This window comes from Wyeomyia smithii, chromosome 3, assembly GCF_029784165.1.
Source record: "Wyeomyia smithii strain HCP4-BCI-WySm-NY-G18 chromosome 3, ASM2978416v1, whole genome shotgun sequence".
Lineage (NCBI taxonomy): Eukaryota > Metazoa > Arthropoda > Insecta > Diptera > Culicidae > Wyeomyia > Wyeomyia smithii.
Genome location: NC_073696.1, coordinates 276,707,443 through 276,734,058, shown reverse-complemented (window position 1 = coordinate 276,734,058; position 26,616 = coordinate 276,707,443). Strand labels below are relative to the sequence as shown.

Sequence of the window (26,616 nt, the reverse complement as noted above, 5' to 3'; positions counted from 1 at the left end):
TAAATGAGTTTTATTAAATACAAAAAATGAGTTCAATTGTATACATTATTCTGAATAATAAATACACAGTATTTGCCCATACTATGGTTACACAATAACAACAGAGTTACTCAATTTTCGTGTTGTTCCACTTTTTATGAAAATGAATTGTTTTCTAATCATTTTTGAATTCATTTTAGGGAGCGTGTGTAGATTTCACATGTCAGGGGTGCCAGATCTCTTCTCAAAGCGCAATGTTGACTAACTTTTTCATTCGATTTGTATAGCTGATTTTGACGGTGGAAGTCCTGGGGAATAATAAAGTGCATCACGAATGCCGTGAAGGTATTGACCATACAAAAGGTTTGTGAACCACCAGTTAAAAATCACTGTGATAAAGCAACTTTGAAGCATGCTCAATTCATTATTTAGTAAAAGAACACGAAAAACGTGTGAAAATAAAAATATTCTTCATTGTACCTGATATCAATACCTCTCAATGTGTTACCTTTCTTGTTCGTTTGGCTCGGATTTTGACATGTTCGTTTGGCTCACAACATTCTCTCCGCATGAGTATAGACCTTTTTACGTACGAATGTGTTAGTGCAACTAGTTGAGGAAAATATTTACCAATAGCTGTTTTGTTTGCAATGCTATGTTTTTAGCAGCTGGGTCTACACGTTTACTAGTGTGCGTAGGTGAAAAGTCACTTATCTCTATTGCTAGTTCTTTTCCGTTTTTTTTCTCAGTGTTCTTATAATTTGACAGCTCAGTTTCAAATGCCTTTACTTCAGTGTTTTCTTATTCGATTCGGCAGTACCGCAAAACATCAAAACAAAACAGGTTTCACGATTTAGTCCTGTTCGGGTTTATAGATCGCCAACTTGTTTAGATAAAGCAATAAATATGAGCAAACCCGGCGAGGCGCCCGAAGAAACAGCCACCGATCTCCAGCTGTCAACGGACCCGAAACTAGTAACCAAAGCGACGCAAATCCTAGAACCCCTTCCGAGTGGTGCAGTGGATCGAAATCTGGACAGCGTGCTGGAAGCGGTGAAAACCGTCGATCAAACATGCGACTATAAGCGGTGCAAGCAGAAAACCACCATGATGGGCACCAGTTGTGAATTCTGCCGGCAGCGGTTCTGCTTCAAGCATGGTCTGCCGGAGGTACACGGATGTGGGGATGCCGTCCGAAAACAGGAAAGGGAAGAATTTTTACATCCACTACCGGCCAAAACAGTTCAAGCTCAGGAGGATCTCAAAAAGGCACACAGTCGACTCGATCAGAAGCTGAAGCAGATGAATTTGACGCGAAAGGCTAAACCCACTGGGGGTGGGGGAACGGAAGCATCGTCATCTGGGCGTGGCCGGGGTGGAGGAGGTAGACGCAGGGGAAAGTCTTGAACTGTAGTTTATTCAAATACTTAGAAAGTTAAATAAATGTACGTGTAGGCTTTTCATCGCATTCGCAAAATTTGTTTGCTAAAAGTTGATCCTTGTCTCTTAGGGAGTATAATTGGGGTTTTTCCTCAGAATACAGAAACCTTCCATGATGGGTGTTAGCGAAATGTACTCTTCGGTGGCCAGTTCAGCACGTTCGCCCATCGCCAGCAGCACCGGAGTGGTGTGCGTTTGGAAGCCGGTAATGGTTTTTGGTTTGCCCGCTTGTCCAACAACATCTACGGCCTGTGAGGAGAGAGAGTGTTAAACATAAAAGGGAATTTCCATGTTTGTAAGACTTACCATTCCAACACGGACTGGAACCGGGCATGGGCTAAGATCTTCCGTGAAGGTAATCAACATTCTCGGTTGCATTGCGGTGGCTAAAGTGTAGAGCAAGTAGTGCGATTTTCCCAGGATAACTGTGGACGAAACGATAAATATTATCTCCTTTATAACTGACTGTACTGAATGGTCATTTACTGTTCTTAACATCCATAAAGGATACGAGAGTGGCCATCAAGCCAGCCACGGCCACCGGACTCATCAGCTGTCGATCGCTGTGATAGGGGCTTAGAGTTAGTGTTCCCTTGCCCAGATGGGTCAGTCCTTGTGCAATTCTAACCATGAACAGATTGTTGGGATCCTTGGCATGATACTGAGCCAATTGACGCAACATCGCAGCCAACCGGGCATTATTTGTTCCCGCTCCCACCAATCCCATGGCAAAGATTGCATTGTGCGCAACTTCTGCGTCGCTGTCGTGGGAGAATTTACTCAGCGTGTCCAGAATGTTCAACTTAGGATTGGACACCGAAATGAGACCCAAAGCTAGCGGAACGGCTCGGCGGATGCAGGGTTCGCAGTAACGCAGCAGATTTCCAAACGATCTGAAAGCCATTTCCGAGCCTATTTCCTCTCCCATCGCAATCAGAGCAATTCCAAGCACGGCCACCGATTGACAACCGGAAAGATCCTTCTCCTTGTCTTCCTTTTCTTTCTGGGCAGCGGCTGCCGCTGCTGCAGCATCTTTTTTCGACGAGGAGCTTTCACTTTCCGTTGTGGCCGGTTCGTAATGCTCCGAACAGAGGTGCAGCAGTTGCTGAATTTTCAGTACATTTCCAGTGCCAGCGTAAGCACAAATTTCAACCATTGTTTTGGCCATCGAGCGGAAAGGTTCCTGGATAATTTCCAGTGCTGCAATGACGGCTTCAGCCGCTTCTTGGCGCCCAAGATAAACAAATCCCAATCCAACTGGTAGGAACCGAGCGTAAGTATCCTTCAGCTCCAACTCGGAACGATCCATAATAGTCTGCAGCAGGACTTCCGACACCTCACTATTGCAGGATCCAACGGCGATCATTCCAAGAGACAACGCTGCAATACCCATCACTTCCATGGTGGAACCGGTACGCCGCTCCGAACTAAACACAGAACCGATCAGCTCCAACACGACCGATCGATTGGAACCAGCATAGGCCAAACCAAGCCCAAGTATGGCTCCAATACGCATCGTACTGTTCTGATGTAGCACATAATCCGACAGCAGAGCCAGTGCTGGATCAACCTCATTCCGGACACCGCAATTAACGATACCACAAGCCAGTAGCGCACCGGATTTAATGTAATCTTCATTCGAATAGAGATACTTATCAATCGGAGTCAAACCGCCATCAACGTCCCAAAGCAAAATCAACCCAAGTGAGGCAGTGGCACTCAACATTCCGTGTTCCTTATTTTTATAGAGCCACTTATTTCCATCCTCCATCAGAAGCTTATCCTGACCAAAGCCAGCATTGACAAATCCATTCACAAAGCTAGCGGCCAGATTTTGCCGGGCCGAATCAATCTGCGACGAACCGAACGGGGTACGAGAGTTATCCAGATGCGATTTGTAGACATCTTCCGGTGTCTTCGGTTCCATAATATCCAATTCTCGAGCCAAATTTAGGAAATGATTGTTCAGGTGGGAATTCGACATAATCTCCACCAAATCGTCATAATCATTCGAACCCTCCGGCAGCTCCAGAAAGATTTGCTGTCTACCAAGCATAAAAGCCAGCTGCTTTTGTACGGCCAAATCGGCGCAAGAAGTAAAAATATCCTGAATCAATTGTGGATCATTAATCATCATGGCCAAACGCATGGCTTGGGTGTGAATGTTAAATTTCCGGGACAAATTTAATGCACACTTCAGCAAACTCATATTCTCCGGTTCCGGTACGTAAGGAACACAACTTTGCAAATACAGACACACCCTCGGATAGGCGCTCTCATCCACATACGCTTCCAGTAGATCTAGTCGCTCAATTTCCATCAACAAATCGCACGCCTCCGCCTCCGCATTATGGGCCATATTGTACGGAATAATCTGATGAATTAGATGAATCAAACGTTTCTTGAAATCCTCCGTTGTTTCCGGCCAGTTACCAGCTATCTCCCCGCTCAAATGTCGCACATATTCGTGACCCCAATCGCCGATGCTTTCGTTGCTGTCATCGCACAGCAACCGATAAACTAGACACTCCTTCCCGGTTCCCATCGTCATCGCCAGAACCGAGATAATTTCCGCGCACAGCTTGGACGTCGATTTGTCCTTCAGTGTTGCGGTCATTTTCTTATGAATTTCCTTCATCGTTTCGAAGTGCGAACGCATAAACTTCAGCGGTTTTGGAACCGACGTCATAGAAGTTGTAGATGCCTTGATTAGTCGGGCCAAGGTTTCCAGAGCCGGCATATACAGTTCTACCGTCGGCTCCTGAAGCCGTTCCACCAGCATATTCAACTCATCCTGCAGCTGTTTATCTTCATCGCTCTGTGGTGGAAGAGAAAGGATCAACATGACAGTGCAACTTCCATTATGTGGTGCCGCCATCAATAGAACACCAACTTACCAGTTCCGTTTTTTCCTCCTCTTTCTCCTTAGTTTTACCCTTCACTGGGGTTTCTTCAATTTTCTCAGCGGTAGACATGTTTCACCTAGCTTTTGCACAAACCGTTTTCGATTAATTCGATGCACTAATCACCAATAAACGACCTTTTTAGTAAACCGTTTCAAAGCGATGAGTTGTGAAAACACTGAAAACTTTTCAGGTTATGAAGCTCCTGCGCTAGCTGTCATGAAGTTCGTCGAGTGAGTGTCGACTCGATGTCGACAAGACGTCATTTTTGTTTCTTGTTAATGGTAAGCACAGCTCTAAAACCCAAGGGGCTCAACACTATTTTCAAAAAATTAATCGATAATCTAAAATTTTGTTGAATCTGAATCTCCTGCAATCTTAGAGAATATCTTGCCGAATGCTAACAAACTGGCGTTTTCATGTCAACAAATTAATATGGATATTCTTAATGAATGTTTTCAAGATGAAAAACAGACATAGGGTGTCCAACCAAATTGAATTTTTATAATAAATTACACTGCACACTTATATTAAATCACCGAATTCGTCTTTTTTCACCGACTTTTCAACAGCTGAGCACTCGGTAAAATGTTCGGTAATATAAACCACTACCGATCGATCAGTAATCAAATTTTTGTTGCTATCTGTCATTATTACCGACCTAATTTGTGAAAACGGCAAATGCAATTAGTTGCCAAAACAACCGATCAAATCTGTAAATTGTGTAAGGCAATACCGAAAGATTTGTGATATTTGTTATTTGTTCACTTTTAATTATTTAAGAGCCAGTTCGCGAGAGGCGCAACCGCATGTTGTTTTGATGTTCTCCGATTCGGCTGAAATTTTCAGCGTTTGTTTGTCTATTCAAGGTAGGAAGTTTTGCAAAATTTCAATTTTTTCATTGAGGTTAAGTGGGGTAAAACGGCCCTTAAAAATGATATGTCCAAAAACGTCCAAATACTAAAAAATGCAATAACTCCTGCTAGACTTGATGGATTTTTCTAAAAATTTGTGGTATTAATCTGCATTAATCATCTGGGTCATCCTCCTCTTTTCAACATCGCTAGAAAAAATATCTGAATATGACGTTTTGTAGAGCAACTCAAGAGCATTAATATCATGTATAAGCCAAATGGGGTAAAACGGCTCTAGAAGGTTTTTCTCAAAAAACCGTCAAAATCACTAAAATCATTATAGTTTCGCTAGATTTTATTGAAAATTTGGATAATCACTGTACCTTATCAGAGCAACCTACTTCACCAGAAGATACGCAATTTGGGGTAAAACGTTCCTTGAAGATTTTTTTTTTCGAAAAGGCAGTCAAAATCACCAAAACTGCAAAAACATGGGTTAGACTTGATAGATTTACTGAAAATTTATATTATCACTCTAGTTGAATACGAACTTAAGGGTAAGATGATAAAAGTGACAAATAGATTTACATGATGAAAAAAAATTTCTTGGAAAATACTTGGCGATTTTCGGGGTGCTGATTTTTCTACAGAAAAGGGCCAGAACCCGAAGTTAGCATTTTATAAAACAACTACAAAGCTTTTATTTGGCATAATATCCAGATGCAGATGGAGTTATTGCACTTTTTAGTATTTGGACGTTTTTGGACATATCGTTTTTAAGGGCCGTTTTACCCCACTTAACCTCAATGGAAAAAATTGAAACTTTGCAAAACTTCCTACCTTGAATAGACAAACAAACGCTGAAAATTTCAGCCCAATCGGAGAACATCAAAACAACGTCCCTCAGAAAGGCAGTTGTGGCTCTCGCGAACTGGCTCTTAAGTAAACCAGAAATATGATGTAACATTGTTTTGATAAAAAAATATTTTTATTCAAATATTATTGAAAATTTTACCTATTAAAAATCAAAAATCGACGCTCGCCGCACCGAATTTGTCAGGGTGAAAATCAATTAACCTTCATACCAGTTGTGCTCATAGTTTCAAAGCCGAAGATCTTCCAGGTGTGTCCATTAACAAGGCGGTGAAAAATATTTACGTAGCATGCAACAGATGCGCGGAAGTAGAGGCAAATTATGTGATGGTTTGATGCCTAAAATATTTACAAATTTTGTTATTATATACTTACGAAAAACTTGTACTATGCGATCATCTTTTAGCTGAAGTTGTTGGAGAAAGTCCTCCATTTTTTCGTGGGGACTTCAATGTTCAAACGGAACCGAGAATGTGACTTGACAACCAGAACGAGAACAACAAATAGAAAAAAATTGACAGCTCTATAGTTGGTCCAGTAGTTTTTTACCAATATTCGGTAAAAGTTTAATTTACCGTACAGTTCAGTAGAAAATATAGCAGTATTCAGTGAAATCATTTGCTGAAAACAGAAAATATGTAAAGTTATATCAATTTTACAAACTACTCTGTATTTTCTCAAACTTACCGATCGAAATTGTAATAATAATTACCGAACATTTATTATCTGATTGAGTGTGTGGGGTCGCTTTTTACGCGGTTGGTTGTACCGCATTTTAATGATTAGATTAGATATACTTATACTAAACTTATTTGATACCACGTATTAATAATCTTCCGAATGGAGTAAAAATCAGCCGCGTTATTGTGAAAATATCCCGTTTAAAAAACGCATAAAAACAACCCACGTAAAAAACGACCCTAGTGTATATGCGATAAAACGTACTAAACCGTACAGTCCCGATGTTATTTTTGCTTTTTAATTTTTCAAATAAATTTTAAATCAATTAAACATTTGTATAAAGCATACCCAACAAACAATTTTGTTGGATGACGGCTTGTTAAGCTGTAGTTCAGCCGAAATCCATTGAACACACTTAATTTATCTCGGCAAACTTTCCAACAGCTGATTGAGCTCGGCGAAGTTTTTAACGAATGTTAGCAGTATATTTCGACGAACATTCAGCAAATATATCGATTTACCGTAAACCAGCAAGTATTGACGTTTCGTTTGCCGAAGTTCTTAAAAATTCTGCCGAGAACTTGTAGAACATTTCGCTGAGTTTATCAGCTGTTGAGTTCTCGGCAATAAAATCTAAGTGTGCATAATAGCTTATTAAGCTGTAAAACAACAAAATTGTTTGCTGGGTAGTTTCCAAAAATGAAAAATTTGACAAGTGAAAAAGCGTAAATTTTCGCTTGCGAAATCTGTCGTTAAAACCCGTTTGTGGAACATGCAGGTATTTCACCAGCCTGCAGTTTACAGTTTAAGTAAAGCGAAATTCACAAGTTTATACTCCGAGCGAAGTAAAAGTTGGCTGCAACTGACAGAATATAAACGCACGCAAGTTTTCGCTTGATGCTGCTTTTTTCACTAGCGTTTGCATGCGTGAAAAAAGTAAACCCAAGTGAAAAAGAGAGATCCATAACCTTCGATTTCGCTGGATCAAATTTGTTTACAGTTCCAAGCGAAGTGAAATTTTTGCAGGTTGCATTTTTCACGAGCGTGAACAAATGAACATTTTGTATGAGATGTTCACTTCGCTTGAAACTCTAAATAGGGCTTGATAGAGTAAACACGGATCGGAAAATAATTGTTCATGCCAAATGCGCAAAAATAAATGAAACACTTTGCAAGAAACGAAGCTCGTCTTACCAAAAGGTAAAGACAAACAAATTTGTCGTTGCACAATATAACTTTGTTCATAACAATGCAACGGAAAATATTTAATTTAAAAAACTAATCTTCCTTTTATTTTCATTCTTTGAGGCTTGTAAATAAAACATGTGGTGAGCAGAATGTTCCAGCCAGAACATTAGTTTAAATTCAATACTCATAGAAAAAGTACGAGTTCGGCACTAACAAAGTAAAAATAGAATAGTTTATTAGAAGAAAGCGAACTTCTGTTATGATTTTGGATATTCTAGAATATTATTAAATTAATCTATCAAGATGAGTATATTTTGAATTAAGGTTGTTATGGCGTAACTTGAGATACGCGGTACTATTTTGCAGTGAGAGCAGAGAACAGACAATGTTTTTAATTGTAAAGCATAGTTTACAGTTCTAAGCGAAGTGAAAAATTTGACAAGTGAAAAAGCGTAAATTTTCGCTTGCGAAATCTGTCGTGAAAACCCGTTTGTGGAATACGCAGGTATTTCATCAGTCTGCAACTGACAGAATATAAACGCACGCAAGTTTTCGCTTGCTGCTTGTTTTTTCACTACCGTTTGCATGCGTGAAAGAAGTAAACCCCTGTGAAAAAGCTGAGATCCACAACCTTCAATTTCGCTGAATCGATTTTGTTTAAAGTTCCAAGCAAAGTGAAATTTTTGCAGGTTGCATTTTTCACGAGCGTGAAAAAATGATCATTTTGTATGAGATTTTCACTTCGCTTGGAACTCTAAATAGGGCTTGATAGAGTAAACACGGATCGGAAAATAACTGTTCATGCCAAATGCGCAAAAATAAATGAAACACTTTGCAAGAAACGAAGCTCGTCTTACCAAAAGGTAAAGACAAACAAATTTGTCGTTGCACAATATAACTTTGTTCATAACAACGCAACGGAAAATATTTAATTTAAAAAACTAATCTTCCCTTCATTTTCATTCTTTGAGGCTTGTAAATAAAACATGTGGTGAGCAGAATGTTCCAGCCAGAACATTAGTTTAAATTCAATACTCATAGAAAAAGTACGAGTTCGGCACTATCAAAGTAAAAATAGAATAGTTTATTAGAAGAAAGCGAACTTCTGTTATGATTTTGGATATTCTAGAATATTATTGAATTAAACTATCAAGATGAGTATATTTTGAATTAAGGTTGTTATGGCGTAACTTGAGATACGCGGTACTATTTTGCAGTGAGAGCAGAGAACAGACAATGTTTTTAATTGTAAAGCATAGTTTACAGTTCTAAGCGATGTGAAAAATTTGACAAGTGAAAAAGCGTAAATTTTCGCTTGCGAAATCTGTCGTGAAAACCCGTTTGTGGAATACGCAGGTATTTCATCAGTCTGCAACTGACAGAATATAAACGCACGCAAGTTTTCGCTTGCTGCTGGTTTTTTCACTACCGTTTGCATGCGTGAATAAAGTAAACCCCTGTGAAAAAGATGAGATCCACAACCTTCAATTTCGCTGAATCGATTTTGTTTAAAGTTCCAAGCAAAGTGAAATTTTTGCAGGTTGCATTTTTCACGAGCGTGAAAAAATGATCATTTTGTATGAGATTTTCACTTCGCTTGGAACTCTAAATAGGGCTTAAAGCCTTGTTTAAAGCTCCAAGCGGAATGAAAATCTTATACGAAATGTTCAGTTTTTCACGCGCGTGGAAAATGCAACCTGCAAATTTTCACTTCACTTGGAACTGTAAACAAATTCGATCCAGCGATATCAAAGGTTGTAGACCGCTGTCTTTTCACTTGGGCTTACTTTTTTCACACATACTAGTGAAAAAATAAGCAGCAGCGCGTTTATATTCTGTCTGTTCTGGCTAATTTTCAGCGAAAATTTACGCTTTTCCACTTGTCAAATTTTTCACTTCGCTTGGGACTGTAAACTATGCTTATCATAAAAATCGTGGTATTTTTACTGTGAGCTTCCACTTATTACCATGTTTTATTAAAGTCAATAATTTCACTATGAAAAGCATAATTTCACTATGAAAAGCATTGTCAGTGACTTCTAAACGTATGGGAAAAAAATCCTGAAAAATTGCTGTTAAGATACATAACAATTCTCCTTCACATTGTGAAAATGGCAAATTGAGGTATTAACAATACAAAAATAGTAAAATTATGGTATAACCACAGACAAACAGACATGACACTCGATGACGATTGCATTGACCAGAAAAATAACGATTAATTTGAAATTTTGCTTAGTGGGCAGTAATGCCGCTAGTGTCGTTATAAGCAAGCGTACACATTCATTAGCAAAGACAAAAACCGTCAGTGATGCTGCTGGTGTTGATTTAAGCAAGCGGGCACACCCATAATCAAAGGCAAAAACTGTTTTACGAAAATAAGTTAGAAGGCAATAATCTCACATGGTGGCGCATGAGTGTAACGTTTCGAACAAGGACGAAGATTTTTCAGGGGTCTGTTCGTCTGTGGTATAACTGTGTCCAATAACAGCAATTTTTAGGTATTTTTAGGGTGATATTGTTTTTTTGAAGAATGCACCTTTTTGGCTCCGCGGCCCCCTTTGCGTAACCCAGAGAGCTTCGCAACCCCTCAAAGGAGTTCCAGACACAGCTTCAGCAATACGAGGCAGCGTTTTTCAGTCTCAAATCGTTCTTCAAGTCTAATTTGTTTCACGTCTTGGTCCTAATACCACAGAGAACAGATATTCATATTCATATAAAAAAAAAATGAAAATCGTGTGTAAATATTGACAATATTAAGTAGCTCAATGGATATGCAGTGTTAATCATGCGAAGAATGAACCAACAAAACCATATTTCCAACAATAATTATTTATCATTCTTTTGTATTAAAGATGGCTTTTTAATGTGTGGTAATTTTAGCAAATATATGTGTTGAAGCTGGAGCAAGCCTTGAGTTTATGCAATTATTATTACATGTCAGAAATACAATTATTCATATTCTAACCACTACCAAAGACAAACGTCTTAACTAACCCTGCAAAAGGTTATGGGCCCAGTCAATGCTAGAAAATGACTACGAGTTCAAACAGCACTTCAAGTTCCAACGGAGTTTCCGGATCATCCAACATACCCGTTTGAGAACGTGAAAACTGGTCGTCATGGAAGTTTGCCGCGAAAATTTTTCTTCAGCTGGAAGGCCTCTGGGATGCCAACAAGCCGAAGATAAAAGAAAACGGAACCGTTGAAGCGGTAGATGAGCCACCATTAGCCGCGACAACTTTGCAGTGTTGCGCTTGTCCTCGATCCATTATCCGGAAGCAGCTGGAGAGATGTTGCTTTAGTTTGTACTTCCATGCTGGATCGTTGCAGATCATCAGATCGTCGACGTATATTGCAACAATTATCATTTTGCCTCCTTTGTTACCAATATATACACATGGATCGTACTGTGTTGATTTGAGGCCAAAACGTCGAAGAGCCGCATCGAGTTTTTGGTTCCAAACTTGGCTTGACTGCTTCAAGCCGTACAATGCCTTGTTCAGCTTGCATACCATCGTTTTTTAATTATCGTCCGTGAAACATGGAGGCTGCTCCATGTAAATCTCTTCATCGAGATCGCCTTGTAGAAAGACCGTCAATGCATCCATCTGGTCAATCACAAGGTCGTGTCTGATTGCCAGGGCGAAAAGGTACCGCAGCGAAGTATACCGAACGACGGGAGCGTACGTCTCATCGTAACGCAACACTGACTTGGAATCCAAATCAAAAGAGCCAATGAATTCAGCAGCTTGGACCAGGAAGCCAACACAGAGTCGATTCTGAAGCGGTTCAACATGGAATGATGCAAACCAGTAAAGGTGCCGATGAACAGCAGTGAGAAGCTTACAAAAGATGCGAGCCCGAAAGATGACAATGAATTCACTGCTATGAAGGACGACGTTCCGTACCAGGAAGCAGTCGGGTGTCTCATGTATATATTCTTTTTGCGGTGAACACTCTTAGCCGGTTCAACAACAATCCCGGGGTCTAACGTTGGAACGCAGTGATGATGATGGGACTCTCTGCGGCTTGAGGAGAAGTGTTGAAGCTGAAGCAAGCCTTGAGTTTTAGGAATTATTATTACATATAAGAAATACAATTATTCATATTCTAACCACTACCAAAGATAGACGTCTGAACTAACCCTGCAATAATATGGTTCAACAGGATGTTGCTATACATTTTCATCACCACTAGGTTGCTTTCCTTAATATAAAACATATATTTCAATATAACATTAGAGGCGAATCAAACATAACACGAGAGTTGTTTTCATCTGTTTTTCGCTTGAACTGTACAGAAGCGTGCATTATTGGGTTACACATTTTATTGGTAGTGGTGCGTACATTTGACAGTTTCGCTTTCCACACTGCGGCGCACAAGCAAGCTGTGGTGCTGTGCTCTTCAGTTGCTTCGGTTCGGTTTCTTTCCTCAGATCGTTTTTTACGGCGTGTGTGCGTTCTTTCCGCTGTTCTGTCGCACGGGTGCGTTGTGAATCGTAAAAAATATAACAAATCAGCAGTTTTTTCTTACTAGTTTGTCCCAAAGTGTAGTGAGTGTGTTCACTGTAGGATGAAAACTTCCGATTTCACCATTTACCGTTAGAACGGCTTTTACCGTTGCCAACAACATTTTCGGCGATTCAGTACTGCGTTTCTTGGTCTAGAGAAAAAAATGTGAGTAATTTATGTTAGCTTTCGATCGTGTAACATTACCAGGAAAGGAAAAGAAATAGTGCGACCCTCGACCGGAAGGACTTTCGTTTCTTCTAAATCAAGGTCGCAAAGAAAATCCCCCACTCAATCAACGTGCTATGTTGTGCTTTACAGCAGCGTTTTTCGTTCGATTGTCGTTTGGCGTAAAATTGGGCTACTCTGATTCGATTTTGCGAACATCATGTAGGTCTATCCAATTGGACGCTGTCCAATCTCGTGTGGATGATCTCACAACTGGAGAAGCAGGCTCTAAGCCCTCCATCATCCCAGACGAAAAAGTCTGCAAGCGGGTTCCGCTGAGTTTGTACAGGCTGCTGGGTCTGGGAGGGACGAAAAATCGATAAATTGATGTTTCATCCTTGTCCGGTTTGTTCTCGTGATAAAGCGGTATTTTTCTTCTTTACTTTGCATTTTATGCTGCCCCACTGTCATCCCTTTGCTAGGGGGGTAAAAGATTTTGATTCATTGCATCGCAGAGGCAATTCCGGTGCGGCTTTCCTTGATTTCAAGTGGTAAGGAAGCGAAGCAGCATATTGGGTGTTAATTTGTTTATCTCGAAACGCTGCCATGGTGATGATGTAGACTGGGTGTCGTGTGGGTGGTTCCAGTTGAAGTAATGCTCATCGCAGTAGGTATATGTTAGGTTTTGATTTGAACCTTGAATGTTTCAACCTAATCAGTTGAAAAAAAGTTACATAAAAGATTATAAAAGCTAGTTAAATTTACTGACGCGACATCGTTTGTCTCCCACGCATCCGTTTGATTAATAGCCCAAATCCGCCCGAAGTTTACTTAATCATCACTGATAACAGACGGAGGGGAGATTCCGTTTTGAATTATTCACGAATTTAGTTTCCAAGTGGGCAAGCATGCTTTGCTAAAGTGTCCCAAGCGCCCAAAATAAAATTAACATGGTGAGTGGGACAGGGTTTGGGTTTACTTCGAGTGCACATCCCAGCTGGCCATGAGCAATTACTTTGTCGCGACTAAGCTATGATGTTGTCATTATTGTATTCGTCGTTTTCATAGTTCGACTAGCTGAACCTGTTAGTACATGTACTAGTAATAATAAGAGCAGTAGTAGTAGTGGATTTATCGTATGTTACTTGCTCAGCTGATGGTACTTTAAGAGCGCGTGCGAAGGGGGCAAATAATGGACGAGCAGCGGACGGAACGTGAATGGATTGCTTTTGGCACCGATAGTGAATAATCAGCTAAACTGAAAGTCGCGCTAACATGATACATTTGCACAGTGCTGTGTTATCATTAGACAGTTGGCTAGGTGTGGACTAGTTCTTTTTTGACGGAGAACTACGTTTTTCTTTAGCCTACCACATAGGGATGTAAATAGGAACACTATTAACGAAAAGGGAACGAAATATGTCCCTACTAACACAGCGGTCAGTATGCCGTGACGTACCCTGGTGGAATGATCAACTTAGTGACCTTCGTCGGGAAACTAGGCGGTTGTTCAACAGGGCAAAAGTCACGTCTAACTGGGACGACTACAGGGTGTCCCTCACTAAATACAACGCCGAGCTACGCAAGGCTAAACGGAAATCCAGAGTTAGTTTCTGTGAAAGAATCCAAACTCTGCCGGAAGCTACGCGGCTCCAAAAGGCGATGTCCAAAGACCATACTAACGGTTTAGGACAGGTGAGGAAAGAGGATGGATGCCTCACTGTCACTACCAAGGAAACGCTGGAGGTTCTTATAAACACCCACTTTCCTGGATCGACAGAGACCGAAGAACTGAATAGTGATGGGTCGCGGCAGGACAATTCGAGACATATGGCGTCTCGGGAGTCCATCCTGCTGGCCCGTCGACTGTTCACGGAAGCTTCAATAGGTTGGGCTCTGAGCTCATTCGACCCTATGAAGTCTCCTGGTCCAGACGGCATACTACCCATCTTTCTACAAAAATCGGCTGCAGTTATCATGTCCGAACTCATCAACCTCTTCAGAGCCAGCTTTATCCTGGGCCATATTCCGGATAACTGGCTGAAGGTGAAGGTAGTGTTTATCCCCAAAGTTGGAAGAAAGGACAAAACCCTACCTAAAACTTTCAGACCCATAAGTCTGACTTCATCGCTTCTCAAGTTGATGGAGAAAATAATGGATAAATATATCCGTGATGAGTTTCTTAAAGACTCCCCGCTGAACAGGAACCAACATGCCTATCAAAGCGGCAAGTCAACAGAAACTGCTCTTCACAGCTTAGTGACGTTGATTGAAAAGTCCCTAAGTTATCAGGAGACGGCGCTATGTGCCTTTTTTGATATTGAAGGGGCCTTCGATAACACGTCCTTTGCATCAATCGATACGGCTCTTTCTCATAAGGGAATCGACCAAACTTCAAGGAACTGGATACACGCAATGCTCTCTAGCAGAGTGATCACAGCAACCTTGGGAGATTCGTCTGTAACAATGTCAGTGATCAAGGGGTGTCCGAAAGGAGGAGTTCTCTCGCCCTTGTTATGGTCACTAGTTGTCGACGCACTTCTCAACAAGCTTTCACAGCTTGGTTACGAGGTCATTGGATACGCCGATGACATCGTCCTCATCGTCAGAGGTAAAGATGACGCAACTCTGTCGAGCCGAATGCAAACGGCTCTGAATACCACCATGTCATGGTGTTTACAGGAGGGTCTAAACATAAACCCCTTAAAAACAGTCCTAATTCCATTCGGCAGACGAAGGACGATCTCCATCACTCCTCCAATACTGAGTGGAGTTAGACTGGGCTTCAGCAATGAAGTCAAATATCTCGGAATTATTCTGGACAAGAAACTGAACTGGTCTGCACAACTGGATCATGCCGCTAAGAAAGCGATCTCAGCGATCTGGGCCTGCAGAACTCTCTTCGGTAAGACCTGGGGACTGAAACCAGACTTGGCACTCTGGTCTTACAAGACCATTGCCCGACCAAGAATCACCTATGCTGCCCTAGTGTGGTGGCCTAAGGTGAACGAAGTGACTGTGCAAGCCAAACTCAAAAAAGTTCAAAGACTTGCATGTCTTTCGGTTACCAGCGCTATGCGAACAACTCCAACTGCAGCCATGGAAGCTATGCTTTGCCTACTACCTCTACATCTTCATGTGAAAAAGGAAGCAGAGCTTGGCGCTCTAAGGTTGCAAAGGAGGAAAACCATACTTGAAGGGGACCAAATCGGCCACCTTCGCATACTTAGGGAGTTCAAACTAACTCCGCTATTAACCACAGTCTCCGACTGGATGGACGTTAGGTCCAACATGGATATTCCATATAGAGTGATTGAAACAAACCGCTCTATTTGGAACAATGGAGGGCCTAATCTTCCACCTGGCATCGTCAATTTTTATACGGACGGCTCGAAAATGGGATCCCTAACGGGATCTGGTATATACGGACCCGGTATCAGGGAAACGTTTTCCCTGGGAAAATGGTCCACCGTTTTTCAAGCAGAGGTATATGCCATATATATCTGCGCAAAAATATGTCTGCAACGCAACTACAGACATGCGAAAATCGGTATATTCTCGGACAGTCAAGCAGCACTACTAGCACTTTAGTCCGTCAAATGCGCTTCCAAACTTGTTTGGGAATGCATTGAAACTCTACGGGAACTTTCCCGACAGAACTCAGTTTTTATGTTTTGGGTGCCCGGACACTGCGGAGTCGAGGGTAATGAACACGCTGACTACCTAGCAAGACAGGGATCAGCTCAGCGGTTTATTGGTCCCGAGCCGTTTCTGGGTACGTCCATTTCCGCTATCAAAAGCGAACTATTAACTTGGGAAAGGCTAGAAATAGTATCCCAATGGCAACAGGCACAGGGTTGTAGACAAGGCAAACAGTTTATCTATCCGAACCCTGGAACCGCCAGAAAGCTACTTAGTCTAAATCGTAGTGACCTACGGATAATCACGGGACTCCTCACCGGACACTGTCCCGCTTTTCATCATTTAAAGAAAATCGGCGTAGTGTTGAACGACACCTGCCGATTCTGCAAATCTGAACCAGAGAGTTCAGAGCATTTGCTTTGCTCTTGCGAAGCTCTTGCTTCCTCTAGGTACAACTTCTTAGGAAGTTACCTTTTAACTCCATACCAAGCATGGAGCTCCAATCCCAAGCAGGTCATTAGTTTCATCAACTATGTTGTACCTAATTGGGGTACAGGTTTACAACAAAACAGTTCTACTCCATCAATGAGTACGAACAATCCGTAACCTGTGCACAGCAATCGGGGCCCGCCACAAAAGACAATCAGCAAGAATGTCGCAGTGGCATTTCAGTACCCAGTGCCCTTCAGGCATACAGAGAAAAAAAAATGTCCCTTTTTAAATGCTTATAAATCGGTTTGTTTTCAACCGATTTCCTTGATTCTTGCAGCAATTGATTGGAAAATCATACACGCATCCACCCAAATGTAGAAAATTGTTGATTGATTATGCAAACTATTGAACTATTGATAATTGTCGAGCCTTGTTTAAACAAAAATTACGTCCTCTGATTGGTCACTCGCTGCCTTTCCCTAAACAGGTCGACAGAATAGTATAACTAGTTAGCTGCAGTAGCGGGTGTCGCCAGTACACAAATCACAGTACACAGCAGCAGTAGCATTGGGCGATACGGTGAAAAGTATCGATACTTGAGTATCGATACTGAGCGACTCGTATGTATCGATATACTCAAAACATCGGCCGAGAAGTATCGATACGAGCGTACCGATAATTATTGACTATAAGGCAATCCATGAGACAGTTGCGATCAGCTGATTTCAGTCTGTTTTCAACTTATGACAGCTTTATGCATGTTCGATCGGTCTCAACTTGGATGCAATCCGGATCCAGAAGCGTGAAAAACAAATGTTATCCGATCGGTAGCTAGTATCGCGAGTGCCAATCCTAAATACAACAATAAAAAATCACTTTTGATATTATTGCCGACATTAAAAGATTTCTGTTTTGGTCATGTTTTGGTTTTTCAGCTTGAAAAACAGCAACAATAACAAACGTACAAGCAAAGAAACGTCATCCGTGGATTGCCTTATATCGTCATTTGAATTCAACACTGGCACAATTCATTTTGCAGTTTTGAGTTCTTGATGGCAACTGATGTCAAATACTATTAAGTTTCATCTCACAAAGAGCCGTTTCAAAATTCACAAAATGTTTAAGTTATAAGTAGATGTGTCTTTATAGCTCAAATCTAATTAACGACGAAAAACTAAGGTTACAACTCATTACATGGAGCGGGGGCCTAGTGTGGTTGGTAACGTCTCCGCCAACCACGCTTGACGCCTGGGTTCGAATCCCACCGCCGACATAGGTGTCGATGGTTGTGAGGTGGCGTGATCCACTCACAACCAACCCAACTGGTCTAGATTCAATCCTAGCCGACACCGGGAGATTTTCTGAGGCGAAAAATCTCTGGGATCACGCCTTCCATCGCATGAGGAAGTGAAGCCGTTAGCGCCGGTCCGTTAATAAACGGGTCGTGAGTTAGGGACCTGGGTGTGGAGTCCGCCTCCCTGGGCGTCGGTAATTGGCCACAACAGTGGCGGAAAAAGACCGACGGAAAATAAGCGAGAATAAAAAAAAAAAAAAAACTCATTACATGCACATAATAGACCCAATTAGGTTAAAAAAAGTCCTAAAATTTGTTTTTCCCTAAATTATGAGTTTTGGGTATTGAATTCAACTGACGATATGTCAGCGAAAATAAAGCAGTTAATTTTATTGCAATGTAGATTTTAACTCAGTTTTTATTTTCATCTTGAGGTAGATAGTGAGCCAGTTGAAACCTAGTCTGTTCAGCCCAGATATTTAGGGAGGAATAATGGCTGATTTGTTGCGCGCGGACTATATGAATACCATGGGATTGGGGACAGTGTGGGAAGGTAATCGAGAGTTTGGTTCAAAAATGAGAATAAGAAAAAGTTCTACATATTTGGATGTGATGATACTTATAGCTTTCCCTCTGTTCTGATGTTGATGATTTTCAGAGGAAGATATCCATTATTCTAGCCGCGTTGCATATCTGTGAATGATAACATTGTTACCTCTCACCGCTATGATACTCATTTTATCGTGTTGGAAGTCAGATAAAATTATACATACATACATACATACATACATACATACATACATACATACATACATACATACATACATACATACATACATACATACATACATACATACATACATACATACATACATACATACATACATACATACATACATACATACATACATACATACATACATACATACATACATACATACATACATACATACATACATACATACATACATACATACATACATACATACATACATACATACATACATACATACATACATACATACATACATACATACATACATACATACATACATACATACATACATACATACATACATACATACATACATACATACATACATACATACATACATACATACATACATACATACATACATACATACATACATACATACATACATACATACATACATACATACATACATACATACATACATACATACATACATACATACATACATACATACATACATACATACATACATACATACATACATACATACATACATACATACATACATACATACATACATACATACATACATACATACATACATACATACATACATACATACATACATACATACATACATACATACATACATACATACATACATACATACATACATACATACATACATACATACATACATACATACATACATACATACATACATACATACATACATACATACATACATACATACATACATACATACATACATACATACATACATACATACATACATACATACATACATACATACATACATACATACATACATACATACATACATACATACATACATACATACATACATACATACATACATACATACATACATACATACATACATACATACATACATACATACATACATACATACATACATACATACATACATACATACATACATACATACATACATACATACATACATACATACATACATACATACATACATACATACATACATACATACATACATACATACATACATACATACATACATACATACATACATACATACATACATACATACATACATACATACATACATACATACATACATACATACATACATACATACATACATACATACATACATACATACATACATACATACATACATACATACATACATACATACATACATACATACATACATACATACATACATACATACATACATACATACATACATACATACATACATACATACATACATACATACATACATACATACATACATACATACATACATACATACATACATACATACATACATACATACATACATACATACATACATACATACATACATACATACATACATACATACATACATACATACATACATACATACATACATACATACATACATACATACATACATACATACATACATACATACATACATACATACATACATACATACATACATACATACATACATACATACATACATACATACATACATACATACATACATACATACATACATACATACATACATACATACATACATACATACATACATACATACATACATACATACATACATACATACATACATACATACATACATACATACATACATACATACATACATACATACATACATACATACATACATACATACATACATACATACATACATACATACATACATACATACATACATACATACATACATACATACATACATACATACATACATACATACATACATACATACATACATACATACATACATACATACATACATACATACATACATACATACATACATACATACATACATACATACATACATACATACATACATACATACATACATACATACATACATACATACATACATACATACATACATACATACATACATACATACATACATACATACATACATACATACATACATACATACATACATACATACATACATACATACATACATACATACATACATACATACATACATACATACATACATACATACATACATACATACATACATACATACATACATACATACATACATACATACATACATACATACATACATACATACATACATACATACATACATACATACATACATACATACATACATACATACATACATACATACATACATACATACATACATACATACATACATACATACATACATACATACATACATACATACATACATACATACATACATACATACATACATACATACATACATACATACATACATACATACATACATACATACATACATACATACATACATACATACATACATACATACATACATACATACATACATACATACATACATACATACATACATACATACATACATACATACATACATACATACATACATACATACATACATACATACATACATACATACATACATACATACATACATACATACATACATACATACATACATACATACATACATACATACATACATACATACATACATACATACATACATACATACATACATACATACATACATACATACATACATACATACATACATACATACATACATACATACATACATACATACATACATACATACATACATACATACATACATACATACATACATACATACATACATACATACATACATACATACATACATACATACATACATACATACATACATACATACATACATACATACATACATACATACATACATACATACATACATACATACATACATACATACATACATACATACATACATACATACATACATACATACATACATACATACATACATACATACATACATACATACATACATACATACATACATACATACATACATACATACATACATACATACATACATACATACATACATACATACATACATACATACATACATACATACATACATACATACATACATACATACATACATACATACATACATACATACATACATACATACATACATACATACATACATACATACATACATACATACATACATACATACCGATATGCGACATCCTAGGCCTCTAGCCTCCTCAGCAAAGCAGTCAGGCGTCAGAATTCCAACCATTTAAAGTTATAAAACGTATTCCTAATCTATTCTGAGGTCTCCAGAATGTAAAATGCAGAAAAGCAGTTTTTAAAACTTGAAACCAATCTACCTTCGATAAATCCATCACAGCCCGGGGCCCTTAACAGAACAAAAAAACAACTTGGTTCTGGGTTTGTGCGATCGAGTTTCATTTTTTTTTCATATAACGACGCCTCACTTGAATACACACTTACATACACGCACATACATACACCCACGTTTCAGTTCCACCATCGCCAGGTCCGCTTAAGGGGGTTCAATGAAAGCACAGAGAACCAACGTCCCGCAGGAAGATGCCCTATAATATGACAAATCATCATGCAAGTTATTGAAGCTCCAGGACATCATCCACCCCTCGATGATAACACGTCAGGTTGGTCTGACGTTAATAGAACTGACACCCTAAATAAATTGGAGATCAAAACGTGGTGCGTAATGAATGAGATCAAATAACATGAGGGTTGTGTGCAAAGCCACGACCGCAAGGTTGAAGTAGAATACTTTTACAAGAAAGATAACCCGGCTTCTTGCGTGTCAGTCATTTTTTCTAGTAAATAAACGTTGACTTACCAAACCAATCGAATTTTACGCTTCAACAAGGATTGATGTAAGCTGCTTGTCATGGTTGGGGCTTGACAATTTTTAAATTTTGAGATGAAATTTTTTCGGATGTCGTGCTCATGACTGAAGGAAAAGATAATTCAGTACGTGCTGAGACACGCAAATTAAGTAAAATTTATAACTTTTACAAATTCAAAAATGTAAATTAACTCAAGAGAAAATATTAACGCTTTAATCATCAGGTTTTTATTTCATCCTGAAATTGGAGGACAATTTGTTGTTTAATTTAGTATCGGATAAGATGCCGATTATATCTTTGCGTTATCACTGCCATTGCGAACAAAGTATTCGTTGTGATAAAGTAAACAGAGAAATGCTGATATAACACTCAAAACTAGACGGCTCACGTGGTGTCAAAATGAGTCAACTTTTCATTAAATGCATTTACTAGTGCCCACTATCGCACAGAGAACGCATTTCACTGAAATGCCTCACTGCATCAGCCGGGTCTATGTTTCTGTCGACTGTGCTTGGGAAGCAATCATGTTAACGATCAATCAGATCAATCGACTTTTGCGCTTCAACAATGATTGACCATTTTCAATAATACAGTAAGTTGCTTGACACGATTGGAGCTTGTTTTTAAATTTTGATTATGCGAAAACTGATTTTTATGCAGATAATGAAAGTTTCGGCTGTCGTTCTGAGACACGGAGATAAAGTAAAATTAATAACTTTTCCAAATTTAAAAATGTGGATTAACTCATTAGAAAATATTAACTCTTCAATCAAGTTTTTATTTCATCCTGAAAAGGACAATTTTTTGTTCATTTTAGTATCGGATAAGATGCCGATCACATCTTTGCGTTATCACTGACAGTGCGAATAAAGTATTCCTTGTGATAAAATAAACAATGAAATGCTGATATAACACTCAAAACTAGACGGCTCACGTGTTGTCAAAATGAGTCAACTTTTCATTGAATGCATTTACTAGTGCCCTTTATCGCACAGAGACTGCATTTCACTAAAGTGCCTCACTGCATCAGCCGCTATCGATGCTGAGATCCGCTGCAACTAGTTCGCTATCCATAGCCATGCCACAGTTGTGGCCGCTATACGCTGCCATTGGTATCCACTGTCCCTGCATCAGCTGGCCCAGCTGCTATCGTTGCTGGAATCCGCTGCAACTAGAGCGCTATCCATTGCTACGTCACAGCTGTGGCCGCCTTCCGCCATCGCTGGTATCCACTGCACTGCTAGTGCTGCTGCTATGGGAGGACGACTGCTGTTGTCGCTGTCTAGAACTATTATGAGTGGCTTCGGCTGAAACAGACTCTTATATAGGCCAAATAGCATGTTATAAATTGCAAGGTATATGATTCTGTCGACCGTGCTTGGGAAGCAATCATATAACGACCAATCAGAGGTCGAATTTTTCGTTTTGACAAGGCTTGACTATTTTCAATAGTACAATAGTGTGAATAATAAAATTACAATTATCTTCTTTTAGGAAGAATCTTAGAAGATTTTCCAATCTATTTCTGCCAGAACGAAGGAAATCCATCGAATACTAACCGATTTGTTAGCATTTGAAATTGGACATATTTTTAACTTTTTTCGGTTTTAGATTTTCATTTCACATCCCTGTGTAGCCGAACTTCCTGAGAGAAGTATTCTACTTCAAAACCATAGGTATCTGATTCTTAGAGTCTCCCTTGGCTCCCATTCACCACCCGGAAGACCCCGCCCTTCGGCTGTCAAAGCTGATACAACATTGCGGCTCCATTCTTAAGGGTTGTGTAATGCTATAAGTACCCAAGATTGAAGCTCAACCTCCAAGTCCAGGGCTGTTGATTTTTACTCAGTATTTAAAATAAAACGTTTACTTCGAAAACCAATGTATTTCTTCTAGCGTGCCAAGGAAAGTCAACCTAGCCATCCTTTCCGCATTTAGCCTGAAGCGGTTTTGACATGTTCTTCCGGTGCGTAAAAATAACCTTTCAGAAGGAACTGAAGTGACCATCCTCGACAGATAGTCCGAAGCGATAAAATATAAATTTGGATATTCTGTTTTTATAGTGTCCCATGCTTCTAGCGGGTCGGAATTTCTTGGGATAACCTGTTGGTGCAGAAAGTTTCTGAGTTCACTAGATATGTTACCCGGTTTATCGTGCTCCATTGAAGCTGTGCGTTCTACTACCTAATTTAAAGAAACATATGACAAAATGCTTAAATTCGTCCAATGATTTGATTTTTTACCAGGCGATCATGTATCTTCCACAAATTTTCGTCATCGTTATTGAGCTGACTTGATACATTATCGACGATTTTTGTGCTTGCACATCGTCGTCCTCGTTCTTCCCTTTCAAAATATTTTAGTTTTTCCGAGACCATCGTTACAGCATTCGCATGCGATATTGGTTGCAAGTGAAGCGCTTTGAAGCGAGGATCTAAAAGCGTCGCGATTGCAAGTCCGTCGACGAGTTCAATATGCTGGAATCGGCTGTTGAACTGGTCTAACAGCGCAGATTTCAACTGTTTGACACACTCAGTTTTTGAATTGAATGACTCCAGTACCTGGAATTATTGCATTTTAAAACAAAAAACAAAACGAATGTTGCTAAGTATATTCACCGTTTTCATCATGCTCAATAAAGGGATAACTTTTCCCGCCAATGACTTTTTTTCAGATTCCAGTTCAGTAATCACGTGCATGATAGGTTGAAAAATATTGCGACCTTCTATAGCAGCAGACAGATCTGATCCTGATAGCATGGGGACATTATCGTACCTCAGAAGAACAACGCCAACCTCCTCAGCCAACGTAATAAAACTGTCCAGCGTTTGAAAACTACTGGTCCATCTGGTAGGTTCATCCTTCTTCAGTTTCTTAAGTTCTCCCACCGTTTTTCCCGTCTTAGTCTGTAAAGCTCGTAAGTCATCTGCTGCTTTTGTTGAACGCTTGAAATTGCACGAACGCTTGAAATTGTCACAATTGCACGAACTTTTGTCAGCAACTCTTCGAACCGTTTGGATCTTTCAGTGGCTACTGTCACCATTCTAGAGAGAGAATGATCAATACAAACCATATGACGGGACTTTCCTACTAGGGCGACTACGTTTGCCCCACCGTCGGTTACAAGAACGCTTATCTAAAATGAATCAAACCGTGAAGTTATATTGAACCGGCAAACATTGAAATCATAAATACCTTGTTTATAACGATATTCCATTCAGAGCACGTACGGTTTAGCTCTTCTACTAGATGGTTTTTCGTATGAGATCCTTCTAAAGGTCGTGCCACTAGGGCGAACGATTTCATAGTCTTCTGATCATTGTCCAAGTAATGTATAGTCATTCCCATAAAGCTTTTGTTGTTAGCAGTGTCCGTCCACACATCCGTTGTCATGCTGTATTTGTCACAATTTCCTATAACCAGCTTGACCATTTGGCTCAAAGAATCGTACTTATCATCGAGCATTTTGGTGACTGTTTTACGACTGGGTACTTTGTATAACGGTGCTGCTGTTTTCGTAAAACGCAAGAATCCTTTTTTCTCAACTGTTCGAAGGGGGAGATTATCTGATGCTATCATGTAGATCAACGCTTCATCCAACTGAATAGTCTTGAATCCTTTAGCTAGAAACAAAAGTAAAACGATATAATTGATATTTCTAAAAATTTAATTTGAGCTTACCTCCATAAGCTGAAACATTCGCGAATGAGTCGCGAATCGAAATCGCCGAAGAACTCTGTTTCGACGTTGATGGTTGTCCCTTGCTACATGAAGCTTCATCCGTTGCAGGTGATGCATCCGTTGTCTAAATAGATATTTAGGTTAATATTTATTTCATTTTTTATCCCTTATCTTGCTCACCTCATCAGCGTTTGATCCTTGTGTATCCTTCTCAGAGCTATCAGAAACAGTGATGACTTCTAAACCTGGTTGTTTTTTTTCAGAATATTGGCTTGCTTTCGATGGTGCCGCTCCAAATGTCTCCAAAGATTCGCTGTATTGCCACTGGTTTTTATTTTTGCACTACACTCTTTACACTCTGCTGAACCGGAAAGCGGAATTTTGATGAAATAACGCCAGATATCACTTCTTGGAGCCATTTTCAAGATGTTTGCGAAAAATTATATAAACATACGACACCAAATTTGTACATTTATGCTGGCTGTGGCAGCTTCAGAGATGCCAGATGTTTCTGGAAA

The 26,616-nt window shown here is 39.1% G+C and overlaps 4 protein-coding genes across 4 annotated transcripts in view; 2 read left to right on the top strand and 2 right to left on the bottom strand.

The window, feature by feature from the left end:
• The first annotated feature begins 752 nt into the window (after positions 1–752).
• Positions 753–1,456, top strand: LOC129728942 (DNA-binding protein SMUBP-2). Its single transcript, XM_055687419.1, has one exon. It carries the CDS (start codon positions 886–888, stop codon positions 1,384–1,386), a length of 501 nt encoding a protein of 166 aa, XP_055543394.1. The 5' UTR covers positions 753–885; the 3' UTR covers positions 1,387–1,456.
• LOC129728941 (26S proteasome non-ATPase regulatory subunit 2) lies at positions 1,377–4,538 on the bottom strand. The gene is made up of 4 exons (XM_055687418.1): positions 4,317–4,538; positions 1,906–4,237; positions 1,726–1,844; positions 1,377–1,668 (listed from the first exon to the last, which is right to left on the bottom strand). The coding sequence occupies exons 1-4, from the start codon at positions 4,392–4,394 to the stop codon at positions 1,486–1,488; spliced, it is 2,712 nt and encodes a 903-aa protein (XP_055543393.1). The 5' UTR covers positions 4,395–4,538; the 3' UTR covers positions 1,377–1,485.
• A 6,904-nt stretch (positions 4,539–11,442) lies between these two features.
• Positions 11,443–25,368, bottom strand: LOC129729316 (E3 SUMO-protein ligase ZBED1-like). Its single transcript, XM_055687826.1, has 4 exons — positions 25,036–25,368; positions 24,661–24,978; positions 24,422–24,601; positions 11,443–11,700 (listed from the first exon to the last, which is right to left on the bottom strand). Exons 1-4 carry the CDS (start codon positions 25,174–25,176, stop codon positions 11,443–11,445), a joined length of 897 nt encoding a protein of 298 aa, XP_055543801.1. The 5' UTR covers positions 25,177–25,368.
• LOC129727070 (acyl-CoA:lysophosphatidylglycerol acyltransferase 1-like) overlaps positions 12,313–26,616 on the top strand; it is a 49,852-nt gene continuing 35,548 nt past the window's right edge. The window contains exon 1 of the mRNA XM_055684481.1: positions 12,313–12,597. The gene's annotated coding sequence lies outside the window, so the exon portion shown is untranslated. The remainder of the gene's footprint in view (positions 12,598–26,616) is intronic.